This window comes from Mixophyes fleayi, chromosome 7, assembly GCF_038048845.1.
Source record: "Mixophyes fleayi isolate aMixFle1 chromosome 7, aMixFle1.hap1, whole genome shotgun sequence".
Taxonomy (NCBI): Eukaryota; Metazoa; Chordata; class Amphibia; order Anura; family Limnodynastidae; genus Mixophyes; species Mixophyes fleayi.
The window spans coordinates 117,976,632-117,998,794 of record NC_134408.1 but is presented as its reverse complement, the minus strand read 5'-3'; the positions used below and the strand labels follow the sequence as shown (position 1 = coordinate 117,998,794).

Genomic DNA, 22,163 nt, shown 5'->3' with positions numbered 1-22,163 from the left:
TTTAGATGTACACCTCTGCCCAAAGATCTCTGACCACTGGACAACTCCAAAAAACATAAAAAATATCCCCTATCTCTCCACATCCACGCCAACAGGTCCTGGACTGATCTGGCCATATCTTATGCAACCTATCGGGGGTCATATAGAGTCTGTAAAGTAGCTTGTAAAGCATCTCCGAGTGATTCAAACACTTCGACATCCTGTGGGCATTTTGGTAGATTTTGTCCCACTGATCTGAGTCAAATTCCCGGCCAATATCCCTCTCCCAGGCCAGCTGGGAAGAGGCCTTTATCGGGTGTTAACTTGAGTTGAGGTTTTTGTACCAGAAGGAGATAGCCGCTTTGTTACTGCCAGTTGAAAGTCTAGATAAAAAGATAGCTGGAGGGTGTTGAAGGGAGGAGCCCCGTGGGTGCACAGAGTGTAGCCAGTGCCTAACCTGGAGGTATTTGTAAAAATCTTGATTAGGAATGTGGAATTTATCTCTCAATTCAGAGAAGGGTAATATCACTGAGTCAGAGTAGAGCAGTTTGAGATTAGTGATGCCCCTTAAATACCACAGAGAGAGATTTAGGTTGGGAATAAGTTTCGATACTGCAAGGAGGGAAAGATTAGAGGTAGGGAGGGTGACAAGTTTAGAGGTCTTTAGGAATTTGTCCCAGGTTGTCAGTGCATCACACATGAGACGTGGAAGGGAAGTCTGGGGGGGTCTCCAGGACCCAGGAATCCAGAGAAGGTCAGCCAGTGGGAATGTACTATTGAGGCCTCTCTCCAGGCCTACCCAAGATTTAAGGGAACCCGGGAGAGACCAGTCCCGGAGCTGAGCTAGGATGGCTGCGTCCTGGTATTTGACCAAATCTGGCAAGGCTAAGCCCCCGGTGGTTTTTGAGCGTGCCATAATTGAATGAGCTAGTTTAGGGGGTTTCCCTTTCCATACATAAGAGGTAAGTTACGTAATTTGTCCATATAAAATTTGGGTAACTTAAAAGGAAAAGTCCTAAATAAGTACATCATTTTGGGCAGGAGGGACATTTTAAACGCGGCTATCCTGCCTAACCAGGAGACCTCATAGTGCTGCCACGCTTTTGCCAGGGTGTTTAGCTGAATCAATAGTGGACCATAGTTGGCCTCCAAGAGGGAATCTAAATGTGAGGTTATCATGATACCCAGATAGGGCATGGAAAGGGACCTCCAAGCATATGGGAAGGCCGTCTTGAGGCGACCCAGAAGGGGCTCTGACAAGTTAATAGGGAGAGCGTCCATTTTAGTTGTGTTTAATTTGTAGTAGGAGGCCCTTCCCAATTCCTGTAGCAAATCATGTAAGAGTGGAAATTAAGTACCTTTATAAGAATGCATCTGCTTTATTTTTCATAGCTATCCTCCTACAAGTCATTATCACTTTTTCAAAATCTCTCTGGATGGAAACAAGTATGGCTGCCAGTCACAGGATCTCAGCATGTCATGTGAGGGCAGAGGGGAAGAAGGAGGTAGAGTGGGTCACAGTGAAAAGAGAGCTCAGAGGGGCATTCCAAAGCCTCTCTCCTCACTACATCATGTGCCATGTGACTCTGGTTGCTATGGTAGTCACATTATAATATGGAAAGTCTGCAAATTTATAAATAATTAATAGCAGTCTGAAGAAATGAGCCATAATATTGCTGCTTTAATCCAGGGTTTCGCAACCTGCGCTACTGTATCCCCACACCTCCCCAGATTCAAAGAGGGGGGTATTCAATTGTTAGCGTTAACGGAAAAAAACGAGCGCTCAAAAAATATTACCGTTTATACCGTAATATTGCGCGCGAAAAGCGTTAATACGGTAGTTTACTCGCGGAATTTCAGCTAAGGAGCGGCGAGCTGAAATTCCGCGAGTAATTACCGTATTAACGCTAAGATTTTTTGAGCGCTTGTTTTTTTTCGTTAACGCTAACAATTGAATACCCCCCAAAGTGTAATTCAAGATAAATTAAACGCCCCATATAATACTGTAAAACAAACAATGAAAACAACATATTAAAAACATATTAGAAGAGCTATTATTTTAAACATTTAAATAGTTACTTGATAAAGATTTATATGGATTCAGTGGTACTTTAAATGAATGTACACTTTTTAGGAGGTACTGGGGATAACCTGACCCACAACTTGTGGTACTTGGTACACCATCATCATAATCATCATCATGGTCGGAAAACCCTGTCCTAATCAGTAAAATAGAAACTACTGTTTAGATATTGTATATATGCATTTGCACAATGTCTTCTGCAGTGGGGCAATCACAAGGGTGGAACTGATCAGCCCGCCTGTCTGACATTCATTTAAAAAAAAATTTGAAGGCCAGACCAGTAATTAATTCTCAGGATGGAGAATGGCTGGATAATTCACAGTTCAACTAGTTGACTGTGTGCTGCTTCTTAGCTAATGTGGGGAGCAAAGCAAAAAAAAAAGGATTAAGTTTGCACTTTGTCAAAACCATGTTTTGACAAAGAAGTGACAGCATGTCTGGAAAAATAATTGAATATACAAATCAAGTATATTACAGGATAGCTTCTACATATATATGTTTTAGTTTATTGATTTCTAAGGTTTTCAGGCCTGGTGCATTATACTTTATTTCTTTTACTGCTTGTCACTGGTTTTATTAGACACACAGCATTTTGGCTATACATTTCTCCAATTCCTACTGTGCAAGCTATAAACATAATCATGTAATTTTAATATTTTTTAAATGCAGACATCATTTAAGATAAACTCTTGAAAATGAACAGGACTTCTACTGGGCATTTCCTTGCTTTGGCCAGTAGGTGTCACAGTCAGCAAATGAAACCTGTCATGTGGAGGAAACACTTGCTTTTCATTTGATGAATAGGACGAGAACAGGAGGTGTAAGATTAGCAGACTGGATTGTACTCAACAGACATAAAGCAAATTAAAATGATCATGAGACCTTTATGCTGATAAATGGATGTATGCATCTATACATGCTTGTAAATAAGGGTCCTGATTCATTAAGGATCTTAACTTGAGAAACTTCTTATTTCAGTCTCCCGGACAAAACCATGTTACAATGCAAGGGGTGCAAATTAGTATTCTGTTTTGCACATAAGTTAAATACTGACTGTTTTTTCATGTAGCACACAAATACTTGATAGCTTATTTGTACACTGACATTTAAAGTTCATATTTGTGTGCTACATGAAAACAACTTTCAGTATTTAACTTATGTGCAAAACAGAATACTAATTTGCACCCCTTGCATTGTAACATGGTTTTGTCCAGGAGACTGAAATAAGAAGTTTCTCAAGTTAAGATCCTTAATGAATCAGGCCCAAGGTTCTTAAAAAAGAATAATGTAAGAATATTTTTTGTATAGAAGTGAACTGAGTGAATAAATACAAACAGTATTACCAGTACTGTTCAGACTGCATGCTTTTAGAAGAACATGATCACTTCAGATCTGGAAATGTCATGCATGGTATGACAAAACGGATGCACTGTCCTTAAATACAATTACTTATTTTCCATAGAAATTAACTCGTTAAATCCCACTTAACAACTATTGTCTGTTCCTATAAAAACTTATAAGATAATTCCAAGTTTACTCTAAGCTCCTTCCCATCCACTAGGGTTCCCTTGACCAGAACCCCAATGACTGAACAGTTACTTAACCCTGTTTAGTCCAGTCTCTGGGTAATTGTGCTTAGAAATTTTGGAAAATGAATGAGGCTTGTGATTTAACTACCGAACCAATCATTTATCTCTAAGTAAATGTACTTTGAATGGAGACATTTTTTAAGAAGTAATAGTGTTACTAATGGTTGTCAGCTATTAAAACCAATAATAAGTAAACACAACAGTAATAGTAGAATTGTGAGGGGCATATTCAATTGTTGAATATGCTCGCGGCGTTAAAAATATTACCGTTATTACGGTAATAGTAAGCCGGATTTCCCAGAGCCGCGAGCTGAAATCCAGGGAGAAAAGTACCGTAATACCAGTATTTACGCGCACTATTACGGTAATACGGTAATACGGTAATAGTGCGTGGGCGCGTTAATTTTGGCTGTAAAGCCAACAATTGAATATGCCCCTAATAGTGAGTAAACACTGTCTACTTTTTAGCTATCTATAAGAAATAAAAAAGGGCAACAGGAATAAAAATCAAAACACAGATATTACACCAATAATGTAGGTGTGACATTTTCCTCTAAATGCTGCAACTTTCAGTTAGGGACAGATTTTTTTTCAATTCTCTTTATTACAACAGTGTGAGAAATAAACACAGACATTAGTGAATAAAAAATAAATAAAACCAAATGGGATTATCAAAAAATAGCCAAGATTGAGCTTTACCTATATAATGCAATAAACATAAAAGGTTTATATAAAACAAATATTCACAATTTCAAAAAAAAGAAGGGGAAGGAGGGAAAGGGAGTGTTAAATTTTGCCATGGCATAACAATGTATCAGTAAAATATTAGCTATCGGTCATAATTTTAAAATACAAATGTCAGTTAAGAAAAAATGGCTGGCAACTCTGCCTACCATTCCTATATAAAACTAATACACACAGAAGTATCGCAGTCATGATACACAGGGTTGAAAAGTCCTTACGCAAAATCTATTTTATTGCACGTTACAACTTTCAGTTCTGTTCAAATTCTTTGACAGCATAATAATTTCATAGAAAAAAATGCCAGCTGTCAGTACAGTTTTTAAATTTTGACAGGAAAACATATTTTCTAAGGCTTGTATATACTAGACAAAATAATAGTATTTTATAGAATTGCTGCGATCACAGAACTTGCTGTAAACACAGAACTATTGTAAATTTGATTTGTGCTCCGTACTTATTTTATTACTGAATGTAGCAAAAATAGAACATGGTAACTAGCTTCAGTGACCATGGATACATTTACCACTCAAATCTCGGTGATAATAGGTGGTTCTACCTAACAGCACTGCCTGTTCTACCATTAGGGGAATAATCTAGTCTGTCCTTTCAACACCAAACAAAATTGGTGTCTAAAAGATAAAAAAAAACAGCGGACACGTTTCTCCTTAAATTATGTCAGTGTGTTGTTAAAGAAAAATGTAAGCTAATTTAATGTAAAATTTGGAAAAGTAATACCCACTCCCCTTGCTGCCACTTAACTAAACTGTGGGGTCCCTTCTCTGTGATATATTCGTCCTCTACTGTGTTAGAATCGCTTAAAAAAATGCCCAAACAAAAGGAAGCCAAATTTGGAGTAGCTCTCAGGTGTCAGCTCGCCATCAATGCTCAATCAAAAAGTTCCAGCACCATTAGTTATCGTGCTGGGACTTGATGATGCAGGCAAGAGGCAATTCCCCAATAAAAATCTGTTTTGGCTATCACTTGGCACCTTTATTGTGAGCGATTTCTTCAGGGATCACAACAGAGGGAAATTGTCCCATTGAACTTCCACAGTTCTGGCAAGGGGGAGAAAGTAGATGGGGCTTAATTTTAATATTTTTCAATAATAGGTGGAATAATTCTTTAATGTCTTTTGGTTTCTGCCCTGCAAAATATTATTACTTTATTACATTTTGTACAGAGCTGTAATAACTTCTACAAATTATGAGAGAAGGTGCCTCAAAGGTGACAGCTGTCCTTAACAAACATTTCTATACAACGAAACCCAGGGCCGGTGCTAGGGTCCACGGCGCCCTAGGTACTTTTAAAAAAGCGGCGCCCCCCCCCCCCCCCCCCGCAAAAATCGCCGCCCTCCTCCCTCCTCTCCTTACCTTGTCTCACCACCGCCGTCTCTTTGCTCCGTCTCCTCCCCTCCACTCACTGACACTAGTAAGTGGAGGGGAGGAGACGGAGCAGAGAGGCGGTGGTGGTGACAAAATAGCCTCTTCCCCCCTCCCCCGTGCATTTAAATGCTGTGCAGCGGCCGTGACAGATATGGTCAGCGGTCGCCGCACAGTTTTAAAGTCTTTTAGTATTCTGTGGCGCCCTCCAGGCGCCCCCTCCAGAGCCCGGCGCCCTAGGCAAGTGCCTAACCTTGCCTAATGGGAGCGCCGGGCCTGACGAAACCTTCCTCTGCCCATGCCACGTCACAGTTACAAACATATTACATATGGCAGTTTCCATTTAAGACAGGACGAGTTACAATCCTAAAACAACACTGACACCTGATATGAATAAAGAAAAACTTTGGGAAGCCTGATCTGTCCTTGGTTTCTCGGGTTTAAACATACTCAAAAACATATTCGTTAATGTAAGTTAGAAGCCATTGTTTTGTCGCTGATTGCAATCATGTTTTAATGTAAAGATGGTTCTGAATGGAAAAAAAAACCAGGAGATCTAATGATATAAACATATTGGGTATGTAACCTGATTTACTGTACTTTAAGCTGCAGCTGAAAGCCGCTGGGGATTAACTGAAAGTTCAGCTTGTCTTGGTTGCTTAGCGATATTTTTCTGTCTCTATTCAGTTGATTTATTTATTGAAACAAACTTACCTGTAACATCAGTCTGAATGTCAGCGAGCTTAAACAGAGGTTCAACGTGTCGGTAATACACATTTGCTGCTTCTCCTTTATGGCTTTGAGGGTTAATAATTACCTTAAGAGACTTTGGTCTATTAGGAAAACCTAAAATAAATAAATGAATGAATGAATAAATAAATAAATAAATATCTTACGGAACACAACCAAACTGTAACAATACTCTAAAGCTCTAAACTAATACGTTTAGCATATAAAGTAAAAGGTATTATATCAGCAGTTCGGGGCAGACAAGTACCTACAGGGGGGCTCAGAACTGGAGACAGGTAAAGGTGCACACATATGAAAGTACATTTACATTTATTTGTTCAATCGGACGTATCTCAAGATGCATATACATCCCTAGGATATGTACCATGTTTGCGTCAGGAGTGACAGGTGTGTATACTTACGCCCCCACGATTGCATACAGACACAATGTACTAATGTAGTGTAGTCTCATATACACAGAAAAGAATAGCTCTATATTATTAATATAAAACACAAACACAAATGTAATTAAACAAAACAGGGGGTTTTCCCTTTTAACAGTAAAATTTTAATCTTCTTTCCAGGGGCGGGCTGGGCCGGGGGGCAGGGGGGCATCGGGCCCCCGGGCCGCTCAGTCGCGTGTCATGTGATGCGGCCGCCTATGCGCCCCCCCAGGGCTGAACTTTGCCAGCCCGCGCCTGCTTCTTTCCTTCCGCAGCGCAGGGCCGTCTTTCCCATTGGGCACAATGGGCAGGTGCCCGGGGGCCCGTCGGAGGCAACAAAAAAAAAAAAAATCTGGAAAAAAAAAAAAAGACAATGCTTACCTTGCGGTCAGCTGGCGATCCGGCTCCCTCCATGGTCTCCTCCTCCGTGCGGCGCTCGCAGTGCATGTCGGGCGTGACGTAATCATGCCCGCCCGACATCCATTGCGGAGCGCGACAGAGGAGGAGACCATGGAGGGAGCCGGATCGCCAGCTGACCGCAAGGTAAGCATTGTCTTTTTTTTTTTTTCCAGATTTTTTTTTTTTTGCTGCCTCCGACGGGCACCCCTGGCTGCAGGGCCCATATATATAATCTTTTTTTTTTTTTTGTATATATAGGGGCCCTGGTGGACTGCTGTGCCCGGAGGCCCAAGATGTTCTTAAGAGGGCCCTGCCGCAGCGCAAATGGAAATATCAATTAAGTATAGTGAACAGACCGTCGTCATTATCTTTGCCTCTCGTTGCACCAGCCTTTCAGCACCCGCAAAAAATATGTCTGTGCTCAGGCTTCAACCACATGAACATGCCCTTACTGCACTCGTTGTACTTTTTCCCACCCTTTCCTATTTCCGTTCCCCCTCTCCAAGCCTAAAGGAGTCATCATTGTAAGAGGCAACAAAATCTGCATACAGTCATTTGCATATTCATGTTTGGTCAGCATCGCAGTAGAGCAATGTCTATTTTACACATCAAATATAGACATACTTTCAAATCTACATGAACCTCAAGAACCATTTTCTTTTGCAGGATTATCTACTATTGCAATTGGCAAAGATTGTGAAGAGGTTGAAATATGCACATATTAAGAAATCCTTGATTTTCTAGCGCCTAAAACCCACAATACGTTAGAAGTGGTGGAATTCAATACTACTGAAATGTCCTGTGCATCAAATAGGCCGAAATATGCATCAAGCAAGACGCAATTGGCATAATTCATTAAGGAAAGTAAGGCAAAAAAATGAGTACGTTTTCTCATGGACAAAACCATGTTACATTGCAAGTTGTGCAAATTAATTTATTATTTTGTACACAAGTTAAATACTAGCTGTTTTTTCATCTACCACACAAATACTTGATAGCTTTATTTGTACACTAAAATTGAAAGTTGATCTAGAACATGCCTAACCCCAACTATAAATCTGCCATCACATTTTAAATTTTCCTCCCCTTCCAATGCATCATGGTTTTGCCAAGGGGCAAAGTTACTCATTTTTTTGCTTTACTTTCCTTAATGAATCAGGCCCAATGTGCCTATATAAGAAATTTAAATATTTGGCATTCAAAATAACAGTAGCCCCTTAATGTCACCAGTTTTATGTACCATACTCTAAGGCATAGTGTTTTGAGAAAAGGATAAAAATGTAAATCATTCAATTAATAATAGCAGCAGGCCACATTAGTAAGGTGTGCTTAGTGGTGACATTTTTACAAAAAGTGTACTTGAGTCCCACCTTAAAAACCGCACACACAAGACCATGGGGTGTACTTACTAAACTGTGTGTTTGGAAAAGTGAAGATGTTGCCTATAGCAACCAATCAGATTCTAGTTATCATTTATTTAGTGCATTCTACAAAATGACAGCTAGAGTCTGATTGGTTGCTAAAGGCAACATCTCCATTTTTCAAACCCGCAGTTTAGTAAAAATAACCTTACGACTGTGACCCTGCACCCATTAAAGTGGGAGCTATGGTACATACATGTGCTGCCCCATACCAGTCTCAATCTTCATAAATTGCCCCAAATTTGAATATTTTAACATAAAGTTTTAAAAGTGTTTATAACATAGTGAAAATGCAATATAAAAAATAAACATTAACAATGACAAACCAGAGCTGAAACGTAAAATGTGCTAGCTTTGTTTGAGCCACATCCAAATTTACAGACATCCAGAAACTTTAAGTGTTACCATCAAAAGCTACAAAGGGCACAAAACCTGTTTTCAACATTAAGCAGAAAGCATTAGTAAACTCACTCACAGTTTTATGGGGTCTATTGATTTCAAACCATATTGTTTCATAAAGAAGTGATACAATAAACACAGTGAAAGCACAAATGAAGTTTATTATATAGCAGTATTAAATACGAGATCGGGAGCAAGGGCTAAAATTTGATACCCAAGCAGCCCTGAGCAAAGTGAATTCTTGACCTGCTAATGAGCCTATGAGTAAGTATACTTAGTAACTTCCCAATGATGAGCAGCACCCACTGCATGATGTAAGAGAAAGGTTTGGGTCAAAGTTCAAACCTGAAACAGAGGGAACGAGAAAGAAAATATCCTGAGGGATTTGTTGGGAAACGCCTCTCAGCGGGGATTTGATGATAGTGCTGCTGCACAGTTGGTGTGGAGATTTGATACTACAATTTTCTGGATTTGTAGACGCTATATCACTTAGGCCACAGCATGAGCAGGTGCACAGGAAATTTGCTACTACTACCCAGCCTCCTATACCAAAAGAAAAGAAAATGGCAACATAATTAATTTTAACAACCCACTGTCATTTGCCCTATTAATTTTAATATATTTCGCTTTGCAAACCAACTTCAATAAAATTAGCATTAAACCCAAACAGTTGCTGTGATGTTAATTTAAGACTCTAGAGAGGTTTGATAATTAATATTAGGTATTCTATTGTAGAGTGTAATTTGGGGGCAGGAAGATTTTTTTAGGATTTAATCACCAAAGTGCTTTTTGTTTATTAAACATATAGCAATGTTAATACTGCCAGCAGATATTTAAGACTCAAAGCAAAATTAAATCATCTTTGGACTGTAAGTATTTATTCTCCAAATAACTGCAATGGACTAAGGGTGTTGCTTGTAAATTGCATTAAACAAATATCATGCTGGTAATCGTTTGAAACACTAAATTATACCTACAGTGCCTGAGTAATAGCGTAAATTGAAACTCCAGATGAGCTCGTGTGCATTAATCTTCGGCAATGGATGCAGATGATGTTTCTGCACTAGCTCTGGGAATGTTCTAATCAGATATACACAGTGATCATTAAAACACTTTCTATAGGAGCAGAAAAGTAAACCTATTATTCTAGAAGCTCTGTATCTCCCAATTAATACAGAGCAGTGCTGCTTAGTAAATACGGACCATCGGTCTTAAACCCTTACAAGCATTGCAACTTAGAAAAATTCATTCTTTTACATGGCAGTGTCTCTAGAGATCAGATGTAAAGGAATTAGTTATATTAGCATAAACAGTCCATGCGATTGACAGTGGGGCTCTGCTCCAACGCCACCTGGACTCGGATTAAATGGCAAGTTACAGACATTGATTTTTTTATTTTTAAGCATGTTAGCATATACCAACCTAGAATGAAGACCATTTCCGTTAGTAAATTGCTTTGTAGGTGTTACTTACTTTGGTAATCGGCAGTAATGAAGCAACAATCTTAATTGCATATGCGGGAACTGCTTTCTGATGTAGTTGGATGCTTAAGGCACTGGCTGAAATTTAGGTGACAGAATGTTTGAATCAATGAATTATGATAAGGGGCAGCTCAGGTTACAAGTACCTAGGAGATCGTTGCACAGACCCTTTCTGTTCACATGATATGGAGAGAAAGGGCCTTTTAGGAAATAGAGATGTTTCTATTGCAACGATTAAATAGGAACATACCATAATGATAATGTAATTGGATAAAGATAATAGTTTTTGAACCAATAACCCAGGGTAATGTTCCATGATGTTCCATACAAGTCACCTACTGGTGTATGTTTGTAGTCAAAAGTGATTTTCATGAAAACAAATGGAGCCAATAATTAAAATTAAAATCCCCTCTGTGCAGAGCTATGTTGTAATCATATCATCAGATAACATTTCTACAAACAATGTGTATGTACGTGTGTTTTTGGCCTACAGAAAGCACAGAGGGACATATATAATAAAAAAGAAATGCTACAGAAAAACACTGGTTAACAAGTGTTAAAAAATATCTAATTACATAATTACGGTAAATGGTATAAGATAATATCTTCCTACTATTTAAGTTGAATTGAAACTCAAAACATGAAAATACATACTTTAAAGGGGTTGTCCACCTTGAGACAAGTTTCCCTTTATTAAGTAACCCATGTGAAGCACACCCTAAGCTCATAGCAGCTGCCACTCAGCACAGTTGGCAAGGAAGAGAAATAGAGGATTTTCAGTGCTGGAGGCTGGTTAGGTTGGGAAATTCAAACTGCATATGATGGGAGGTGTGTATATGCCGCTCATCTCTAATTGGACGGGAGGTGCAGTCATCCAACCAGGATGGATTGTCTCAAAGAAAACTCCTTTAAATCTCTATGTATGAGCACCTCTTCATACATGTGGAGATGCTTACTGGTAATATATAGTGACTTACTGTACATCAGGTCTACAAATCCAGCTAACTGGCCGCTGTAAGGATGCAATGCTTTGATAACAACAAGAAGTTGATGTTGTTAAAGAGCAGTTTGACATATCACAAATTAATATTCATAATTACTACTAATAACCTGTTCGGCCAGAGAGAGTTGAGCATCAGACCTGGACTTATAAAGCCCAGTCAAGCACTCTCAATATCCTGTATACCCAAATGTGTATTATGAGATAGTTGCACATGTTTGGCCCTACTGGCTTTGGGTCCTGCACCAGTCTGCGGTGCCACTGTCCATGCTCCAGTACAATAGCACTGGCTCCTGCAATACACTGCGCAGGCTGACACTGCCCATGTGGGGGATCCTCGAGCGGTCCATTGTACATAAACACACCCCTTGTGATAACATCACTGTGGGGTTAGGTTGGTCCAGCACACAGGTGTGAAGGTGATGGGGGTGGGGGGACAGGAGCAGGCCTGCTTCTTTACAACTGTGCTGTATACACACATTTGGGAGATCCCAGAATGGAGATCCTGGTGCAGAGTACAGGAGGTGTGGCTGTGACAATCATGTTATTGCAGGCTAGCCCCGCCAACCGATTTCAATGCCGCAGTCTGTGGCATAATACAGTGGGGGGGGGGGGGTGGGGGGGGGTGGGTGGACAGTGAATAGCGTCAAGAGCGAAGCGATTTGCAGTGTCTAGCGTCATTAAGCCCTGTCCCAACCCACTTTACTACTATAATGGAGGGTGCACTGCTCTCCCGGAAGTTCGGGAGGACTCCTTGAAATTCGGGAGTCTTCCACACATTCCGGGAGAGTGGACAACTATGTGTATACTTTTTTAAACTGTGATATGTAACAGGTAAGGAAAGAGTCTACTGTAGCATCTATTTCTGGGCAGTTTACTTCTTGACTGAAGTCTGTGACTAAGAATGTGGGAAGCACTTTTGGAAACAATTTAGAAATGGTTTTCATTGAATGGCAACTTTGTAGTTTTATTTCTCTCACATCAAAATCATTTTCAAGTTCAAGAATTTTATTTTTTGATAACATTCATATTGAAATAGAAAGCAGTGACAAGAGTGACGAACTTCCTTCAGAAGTTGGAAAAGCAGTTTTATTCCAGGATTCTTTAGCCTACTGTGGTTAATGATCAATGCTGGAGAGAACTTGCATAAAGCAGCCATCAGGTAACACTAACTGCCGGATTTGCACTAGATAAAGATTGTCCCATTGACAGCTTATAAATAAAGCACAATGAAGATGGATTTAATATTGCACTGGTATTCTGCACAGCATCCCTTTAGAATTGTCAGATAATTTGTCTGAAGGCGTAGAGCGGCTCACTACAAAGACAAGCATCCGTTGACATGTGTTGACTATGCCCTCTCTATTAGACAGTCCTGACCAGCTGTACCCTTACCACCAACAGCTTCCATATGGGAGAGACGATATCCTGCATGAGATAGAACAGCGTCTGCCTGCTGAAAACCTCAATTCCCCTTAGCAGACTTGTGATTAAAACCCAGTGTACGCATGGCTAAGAGGAGCTTATTATTCATCCAGCAAACAAGGGTGACCGCTCAATCATACACCTGAGCAACAGTGCACATCTGAAACATATAGATATCCATGCAGTCCGCATCTCTGGGGTCCAAGGGGTTAAAAGAATAACACTTATTAAAATAAGTATGCTCTGATTAAAATGTGCCAGCTTTAATAAATAAGTAAAATGTATACAAATATACCATATAACCATTTTCTATTTGTATTTCACTTAGCATATTATAATGTGCTTACACGTTTTCTTTTAAGGAATTAATATAAATTATAGAGAACTGTTGTATAAAAACAGAGCAAGCCAATACAAAAGCCCTTTAGCAGCTATACAAAAAGCACAAACTTTTTGCATTCTTATATTTAAAACAAAATATTTAAATTTGAAAGCAAAATACATGTTTAAAAAAAATGCACTTATTTAAATGTAATCTCCATTTAGTTTTAAAAGTGATTTCAGTGTTTCATCTTCAGTCTGCAAAACAAATTGAATATAGTTACCAAACGTACTTTGCTAGAGTGCAGAGTATACTGACTGACGTTATATTGTTTAGATTTTCTAAGACCATTATGTCCGATTGAGCGCTAACTGGAGTATAATATTTAAATCCCATTGTATGTTGGCAATTCATATTCTATTACTTTCTCTTCAGCTTTCAGCACTGTAGAGAAGCAGTAGAGGGATAAAGAATGGCCAACTGTTCCTTCCATAGTAACAAACGTACTAATATGTGCTAGTTTAAACTTGATCTATCTGTGAATCAGTGATCCATGAAAAGTGGGGGTTAATCAGGGTGTTCGGAAAACAAAAGCTGATAGGGTAGCATAGACGCTACTTGCAGACTCACATCTGTGCTGTTCTAGGGCTCCTTTTTAATGGCAATGGTTTCATGCAAAAAAGAAAAATCGGAGTTCTTTGAAATACATTACATTCAAGCACATACATTAATCATTTCATTTCTGAAGGAGTTGCAGTTTAATCCAAGCACGGCTAATATAGGAAGGCTGTCATTTGCCAAGGTAACTACGAACACATTCTTAAAAGTTAATATTAAACCATCCAAGTTAATGAGTAACATCAGTAATAGTTGGTATAGCAACATTAACTCTCGTTAAGTCAATAAGCAAAAAAAATCAGGGGAAAAGAAAAGACTGGTACGTGAAATTTTATGGTTTTATTGTACTGGTGTGTCTCAGATTATTCAAATAATCAATGCACTTTTTAAAAAATATTATATTTTTTGACGAAAACAAAATGTTTTAGGGTTTATGAATCTTATTTGAAAACAGGAGCAATCTTAATCTATTTTTCCTGGTACAAAGATTTAGAAATAATAATAAATATTAATATTACATATTTGATAAATTAAGTTGCCGTAAATGTTGACTGCTTAGCACAATACTGTAATATGACATTTATAACAGCCATATAATATTTGTAGGTGCTATACTGAGAACTGGATGGTATAAATGTGGTGACCACAATCTTCACTGTGGCTGTCAATGGCACACTGGGGAAGGGGGACAATAAGTGGTTAAACAATGTGGTTCCTGGTTAGCCTATTGTTGTACATTGTTTATTCTATAATAATGCATTAAATCGTTTCTATATACATAATACCCGCCACCTCAATTTTAAATTCTTTTCAGAATATCTCCCACACTGTATTATGATAAATTCAGCTGACTATTCTGCTCTCTATGTTTTGTTAAAGGTTTGCATAGTTCTGCAGTGTACAGTCTACAGTTTACAGTGTGCATGTGCTACTGCAACAATAGTGCGGCCCAGGCACCTATATTCATCTAAGGTTATATCCCAGTGATTGCCCAAGCCATGGATGATAAAGGCCATCACTGTGTCCAGGGCACCAGCACGAGAGGTGTGGATGTCACCTACCAGAATACTTGGTGCTGCCAGAAATCAAGTAATGAGGTTCTACTTGAACTGAAATGTATTAAAGGTTGCATTATATAAGGTAACCTTTTTATATGTAATCATCTAGCCAGCAGGGAACCCACCTGTTAAATATTATAGAATAGTTGTGAACCGGGGTAAGCTAGTGTGAGCTCTAACTGATCTGACCCCCTCCCAATTTGAAGGGCAAAGCCACAGTTCTCTCTGGGATAGCCCACTTTCTCTTCTTGATTTTCTTATTCCCATTTATTGTGGAGATTCACGCTAGACAACCAGCCTAAGATTCAGTCCCTGTGATGGGGACAGGAACCATTGATTTTGGTTCTCGGCCACCCAATTGTTGTGTACAGTGTTCAAAAGACATTTGCTGTGTTCATCGCAATGCAGAGCTTGTGCTTTCTCTTTGATAGAGGTCGAATCCTGTGATGTCACTGGGATCTCCATTACTGAAGTGGAGTCCAAGGATCTCTGATACAGGAGTGAAAAAAATAAAATCTATCTTTGTTTCTAAAGCCTATAACTTACATAATGTGCAGTAGTACTAAAATATACATTCTTGAGTTATTTGATTTATACCGGAACACTGTAAGGTGACCTCGTGACAGAGAACTATAATTCCTAGTGAGACCAGCCCCATTCCAGCTTTTTATGGAAAGTCATCAGGTGGTGCTCTTGCCTACTGAGCCTCTAGCTTCAAGTGTTTTGGTAAAGGCTTCTGCTAGCTAAAGTGTTTTCTGTGTGGAAACAAAAGGGAACATGAACTTTAGTAAATAGTGCTTAACTCAGGACCGGTGAGCATAAAAGAAATTCAGAGCATGCTTAGGAGTGCTGGACTCACTCTTGAGCGTTTCGGCCTTGCCTATTAAATCATCAATACCAGTTTTTACCACGAGGTGTCTCCTTCAGGTACTGATTAAAAACAAATGACACCAAACCAGACACAAGCCCATCAACACACAATTTCATAAGAAACTTCAATGTTTAAAAAGTGCTTAAAAAAATGCTATACAGTATAAAAGTATTTAGAAAGCAGAAATTATTTTCTATAACCCAAAATCAACACTGAGAGGGAAAAAAATTAATGAGGCAATCCTAGAATACAACAACAACAACAACAACAACAACAACAACCCAGGACTGTCAGCTACTAGGAATACTAAATGACAAAATACATTAAGGTGAAGTAAACACACATTACTTAACTATACTCCAAAATAGCAAAATACACATTTAGTACACCCTTAGTATCAGTGGTCAGGGAACAGGGGTAAATTACCCCAAATGGGGTAAAAATGAAATTCCTGGGGGTAATGCTGCCGATTCACATACTGTCAGTTGGATTGTAGACCCCTTTAAATGTGAAATTGCTGTTGTACCAGAAGAGCCTCAAGGGTTGGCAGAGGCACTTCTTGAGCTTCGATGCAGTAATGAAGGACGTATTGCATTTAAAAACAAAGCAGATCTGTCATATTTTTGGACATCAACAGCTGCAAAGGCATCAAAATTGCACATGAGGAGGGAGTCAAAAAGTTGCTGCCTTCTGCAACAACCTACCTTTGCGAACAAGGATTTTCCACTCTAACAAACTTAAAAACAAAGCAGAGAAATCGTTTGGACGCTGAAGACTGTATCCAAATTGCTCCGACATCAAAATGCCCCAATATTGATCCTCTCGTATCAAAAATGGAGCAAAATCATTTCTCCAAAACCTGGAGTTTTGAAGTTGAAGCTTTCAAAGAAAGTTTGAATAGATTCAATAAAAATTTTAATTCCAATAATAAATAATATATGATTTCCTTCCTTTCAAATCAAGGGGGCAACGTTGGCGTATCTAAATATATTTGGGGTAAAAGGTAGAAAAGTTCCCTGACCCCTGCTTTATATCATTACGATAAAAATAAAAAAATTGGTGTGTCCAATTGAATTCCATCATATAATGATTTTTAAAGAAATGTGATTTTGTTAAAGCAAAAAAACAACAAAACAAAACAAAAAACAATATTATTTCAATATTAAATATATAATACAATTCTTACATACAAATGACAACTTCTAAACATGTTATTGTATGTGACATTTCCACAGAAATAACACATAAAGCATAAAATATAATAAAGGGGTTGTAAACCTACTACTATGTGGTCACACTGGTACCTTCACAGCATTACTAAACTTGTGTAGATACATTAATTCCATACTTGCCAACTCTTGGAAACAAGTTTCCGGGAGATGGGGCGTGACTGGAGGGTGGGAGGGGGCGTGACTGGAGGGTGGGAAGGGGCGGGACAAGGCCAAACGTGTCATTTTGGTCCCGCCCCCCGTGAAAACGTAATTTACATCGCGGGGGGCGGGGCCAAAATGACGCGATTGGCCTCATCCCGCCCCCTCCCGCCCTCCAAAATGGCGTCAATCACGAGAATCGCGTCATTTGACGCGATTCTCGGTGAAATCCAGGATGCGGGAGAAATGCCAATGAGCCCGGGAGACTGAACCGAATTTCGGGAGTCTCCCGGACATTCCGGGAGAGTTGGCAAGTATGATTAATTCCTGTCTTCTGGAGGTACAGTAGTTACAGTAAACAATTAACAAAGAAGCAGTAACACCTGGCTCACTGTGAACATAAAGCTTAATTGGCCTATGACAAACTAACGCACCTTTTCAGTGTGTGCAGTGTTGAAAACTACATTTCAATGCATAAATTACAGACCATTAAGTGTGCTCTCCAAGGTAACTGCTGTGTGAACACGTCAACACAATAACACGTCAACACAATACAGTAATACGATACATTGCGTGTTCTGATAAGTCCAGCACACTGTACAAGATACAGAGCTATTAAAAAAATGCTATTTGCAAAATGATCATGTTCGTCATGGAAAGAAAAGAAAGAAACTTAGACACACAGACACAACTGGAGCTTGGATCTCTGCTGTCCTCAAACATCAATAAACTATTACATAGGATCATAGTTGCTCAAATACGATGGAAGAGACTGATCAATTCAAACAGGAAATGACTTCAAGTTGGTGCTGGTAAAGGTGGATCAACAAGCTAGTGAAGCATGGAGTGTACTTCAGGTAATTACAAAGTAATACGGCTGCTATTTGCCACATAAAATTAGATTTAGGTCTTGGGGGCCTATTTATTAATTAATGGGGTCTTGCCCCATTAATTATCATTTGTCATTGCAACGATGATAGATGATTTTTCCAATTAATTTATAAAAAAAAAATCCTGGGACAGCGCCTCCGATAGGAGGCAGACCCGGCGATAACTTTACTTAACTTTCAAGTCCGGTTACTATCGAAAAGTGGCCTTGCGCTTACGCGACCTAGGGGCAAAGTCACTTTGTGATAGTAATTGAAGAGGAGAGCAGGTCCAAAGATCCCTTTACCACAATGCTCTCAGCATAGGCTTAAATGGATAACGACATCTTCAGATGGCGTTAGTCATCGGGGACAAGTTTGGAAAAGCTTAGCTTTTCGGAACTTGATCAAATTGCCCAGACCGCAGTCCCCATTGACTATTATGGGGACTGCAGATAATGCTATAATTTGCCTAATGCAGGAGATATCTCCAATATATCCTGCGTAAAACGCAGTTTCCGCATGGTTTAAGGCTTCATAAATAGGGGCCTTGGTAAGGGGTAGATAATTAGTAAATAAACAATTACACTTTCTTTGTAACATGCACATATCTACTATATAAATGCCTAGTGGCGTGTGTAAAAAAAAAACAAGCTACAGTGCCACCTGCTGGGCAGAGTTATACACTGACCTATATATTTCTTGAAGGAGAAGTGACAGTTGGGAGTGGTTGGTGGTTGCTGGGGGTGACAGTGGGGAGTTTTTAACACCATAAGTAGCTTGATGAAGGATGTGGCGATGAAGATGAAGGATGAGGTGATGGAGAAAAATGATGAGGTGATGACATGTGGACAAAACCACGTTAAAAAAGGTCGCTTGCGTCGGGAAGTAACGCTCTTCCCCTGAGGAGGCCTGGACTAGGCCCAAATGCATGACAAGAACCTTTTTAACATCTTAAGTAGCTTGATTTGACTAGAATGCATGAGTATCATGCACGGGTTAACTTGTGTATAAATATATATATGTACTGATAGTCATTGTAGTCACTGTACTGAAGCAGCACATTATGCAGGCAGAAGTCTTTAGGCCAATGTAAGGGGTACCAGGGATTCCCCACGCTAGACTAAAACATGGCGCAAGATATAAATACAAGTGTAGAATAGTATAGGGAAAAACCCATTCCCTGGCATGAAAATTCTGTGCTTGCCCCTGTTAGGAAACAATAAGGAATCATTTAGGTCCCTCTCATCCAGCTCAGAGTTATCCTCTTGGGACTATGACTCACCAGCATCTCACTAGCGTACAAACAATAGAGCTTATCAAGCCAGAGTAACACAGGCATGTTATTTCCTATTCTCAGTGCCACAATGACTGTTGCTTTGTGTGTAAACTAACATCACTTATAACTCTGGCATTATACAAGGTGCCATGATGACAGTGTACATGTACACAGCTTACCCGTAAGCCCAATTTGACTAGATCTCACAAAGTAATTATAACAAAAAGATATAATAATGGAAATGTATACAATATATTAAATTAAACAAAACCCTGCTTCCCTTGAAGTGATAATTTAAGCGTGAAACAGATAGAATATGTGATTAAAGGTTGTTTTGTGATCTTGCAGGCTGCCAGTGCTGATGTGGTGTCACAAGAATGGAACATGGCATTGCAAATGTCAAGATATATTTCTATCTATGGCAACCTCCATTGCCACTGGGCAGGCAATCTGACCAGTGTATGAGCCACCTTTCAACTGTACGTTCACAAACATCAGAGATACATTCCAGCCTGAGATAAAATGTGTGTATTATATGTGTGTTTCACACCTCAATCTTCCAGCATTAGTCTACCAGGAGCTTTACACGCTTCTCCTGAGATAATCCCCACTAAGAGCTGAATATGTGATGTACACATTTTAATAATGCAGCTTAATAAGTCTTATCGGCTAGATTTACTAAGAATAGAGTTTGGTGGTGGTTTGAAACTGCCACCCATCGCTGGCGGTTTAGTGGTCCAAACTGCTACATTTACTATAGGGTGGCCTGAGGCTTCAATTTATAATGACTGGCGATGTATGGCGGATTGAAAAAGCAAAACCACCGGCGGTTTAGATGAAACTGCCATCAAAACCGCCATCCAAAAGACCGGACAGGACAGTTTTAATACCTGCTTCAGAATGGCTTGATGGCTTAAACATGCTGTTTGATCTATTTTGTCATTCAGAAAGCACCATTGACATTTAAATTATATTGTCAATCATTATTTATTAATTAAGGGGCAAAATGAATTAAATAGGAGGAAAAAAAATTAATTATATTAAGGGGATAAAATGATTTAATTATTATATTATTTGAACAATATGTAATGACAAATTGTGCAACAAAAATAATTATATCCACCATTAACAATCAGTTAATGATATTATATATTCACATTTCCCACATAATATAGAGCTATAATAGTGTCCCTTTAAAAAAAAAATATAAAAAAAAAATTCTCACTTAAGTTTATATTAATACTTTGTCACTTAATCAATAAATAATGATTTTCCAAATAATTAAAATGTCAATGGTGCTTTCTCTTATGTTCTGAATGGCAAAATAGCTCAAACAGCATCTCCCCACTCACAACCCACTCTTTCATTTTGGCTGTGTGGATGGCTGTCTTGTGTCGGTTTTGAAAACCCCAGCTTACTAAATCCGGCTGTTTATATGTTCATCATTGTTACCATCGGGATAGCGGTTTGTAAAGTGGTGGTTTTGAAAAATGGTATTTCTGGCCGTTTTAATGGCGGTTTGGGCTTTAGTAAATCCGCCGCTTTTGAAACCAAAAAAGCAGCGGTCTGAGCAAACCGCCCCCTAGTAAATCTAGCCCCATGTGTCCAATCATATCTTCATTTTTTATGAATGTACTATGTTAACACAGCTTTAATTGGAATCAGGCATTTTATTGACTTCATACCTACTGTTACCAACATAATCATTATATAGAATGGCTTCACTAATGTAATACATCAAGCAGTGATTACAAACCCATCTCTGGCACCTGAATCCATATATGACAGCTATTAAACTTGCATTATAGCTGTAAATCATCTTAATTGATTTTAATATATTAGAAACCAAAGAGCTTTAAAATGATATGTCTCATTTCAAACATGTAATGACATCTATAAAGACCCCAACTTAATTTATAATTTAGAGAAATGTGTTTTAGGAAAATACTCAACTCCAATTGATAAACAGTTTGAAATAGTAATAGCTAGTGCAAAATGTTAACAGGTAAAGGACTGTGAGAGCACAATGACAAACTTTTATGTTACGCAGAGAATATTTCCGAATGCACAGTAAAATAACATGGAATTTAAGGTTTAACGTCAGTTGCCTTTGCAGCCTGGAGACAATGTTATCAGGTGTTTATTTTGTGGCTGCTCGAGCCATGGTGCAAAGAAACCTGTTTCCCTCCCTATGCATTATACACAGCCTATATTTGCTAGCTGTATACACAAGTTAGGCATAGAAAACTGAGGACAGTGGCAGGTAGGGAGTTTGACTGGGACGGTACACCTGTAAAACCATAACGCAAGTGTCCTAAGGCGAGCTCTGGGAGGACAGAGCACGGGAGCCCTTCTGCTCTACGGGAGGTTTCTGTCCTTCCAGAGCTGGCCCTAGGACCCCTGTGTTACGGTTTGACAGGTGTACCACATGTTTCCAATTGTACTGCTCCTGTAAGGAAAACCCAACTCTATCCAGTTGAAGGGGTGGAAATAATTTGGAGTGGAAATAATTAGTTGAAGGCCACAAAGTATCACACCAGGCCATCAATACTGAAGGCAGATTGTTCACTTAAGATATGCCAAAATAAAAGTGGGTCGGGCACACTTGGAACGTCAGAATTGACAGATTTTTTTTGTGCATGTAGCCACTTTAAATACATATTTTCTAGGTGCAGTAGTGAGATGACCCAGTATTTACCAAGCAGAGG

At 39.1% G+C, this 22,163-nt stretch overlaps 1 protein-coding gene across 1 annotated transcript in view; it reads right to left on the bottom strand.

The window, feature by feature from the left end:
• The window catches only part of CERKL (CERK like autophagy regulator), a 106,314-nt gene that overhangs the window by 36,713 nt on the left and 47,438 nt on the right, over window positions 1-22,163 (bottom strand). The window contains exon 3 of the mRNA XM_075180503.1: window positions 6,489-6,620. Coding sequence (XP_075036604.1) covers window positions 6,489-6,620 — 132 coding nt within the window. The remainder of the gene's footprint in view (window positions 1-6,488; window positions 6,621-22,163) is intronic.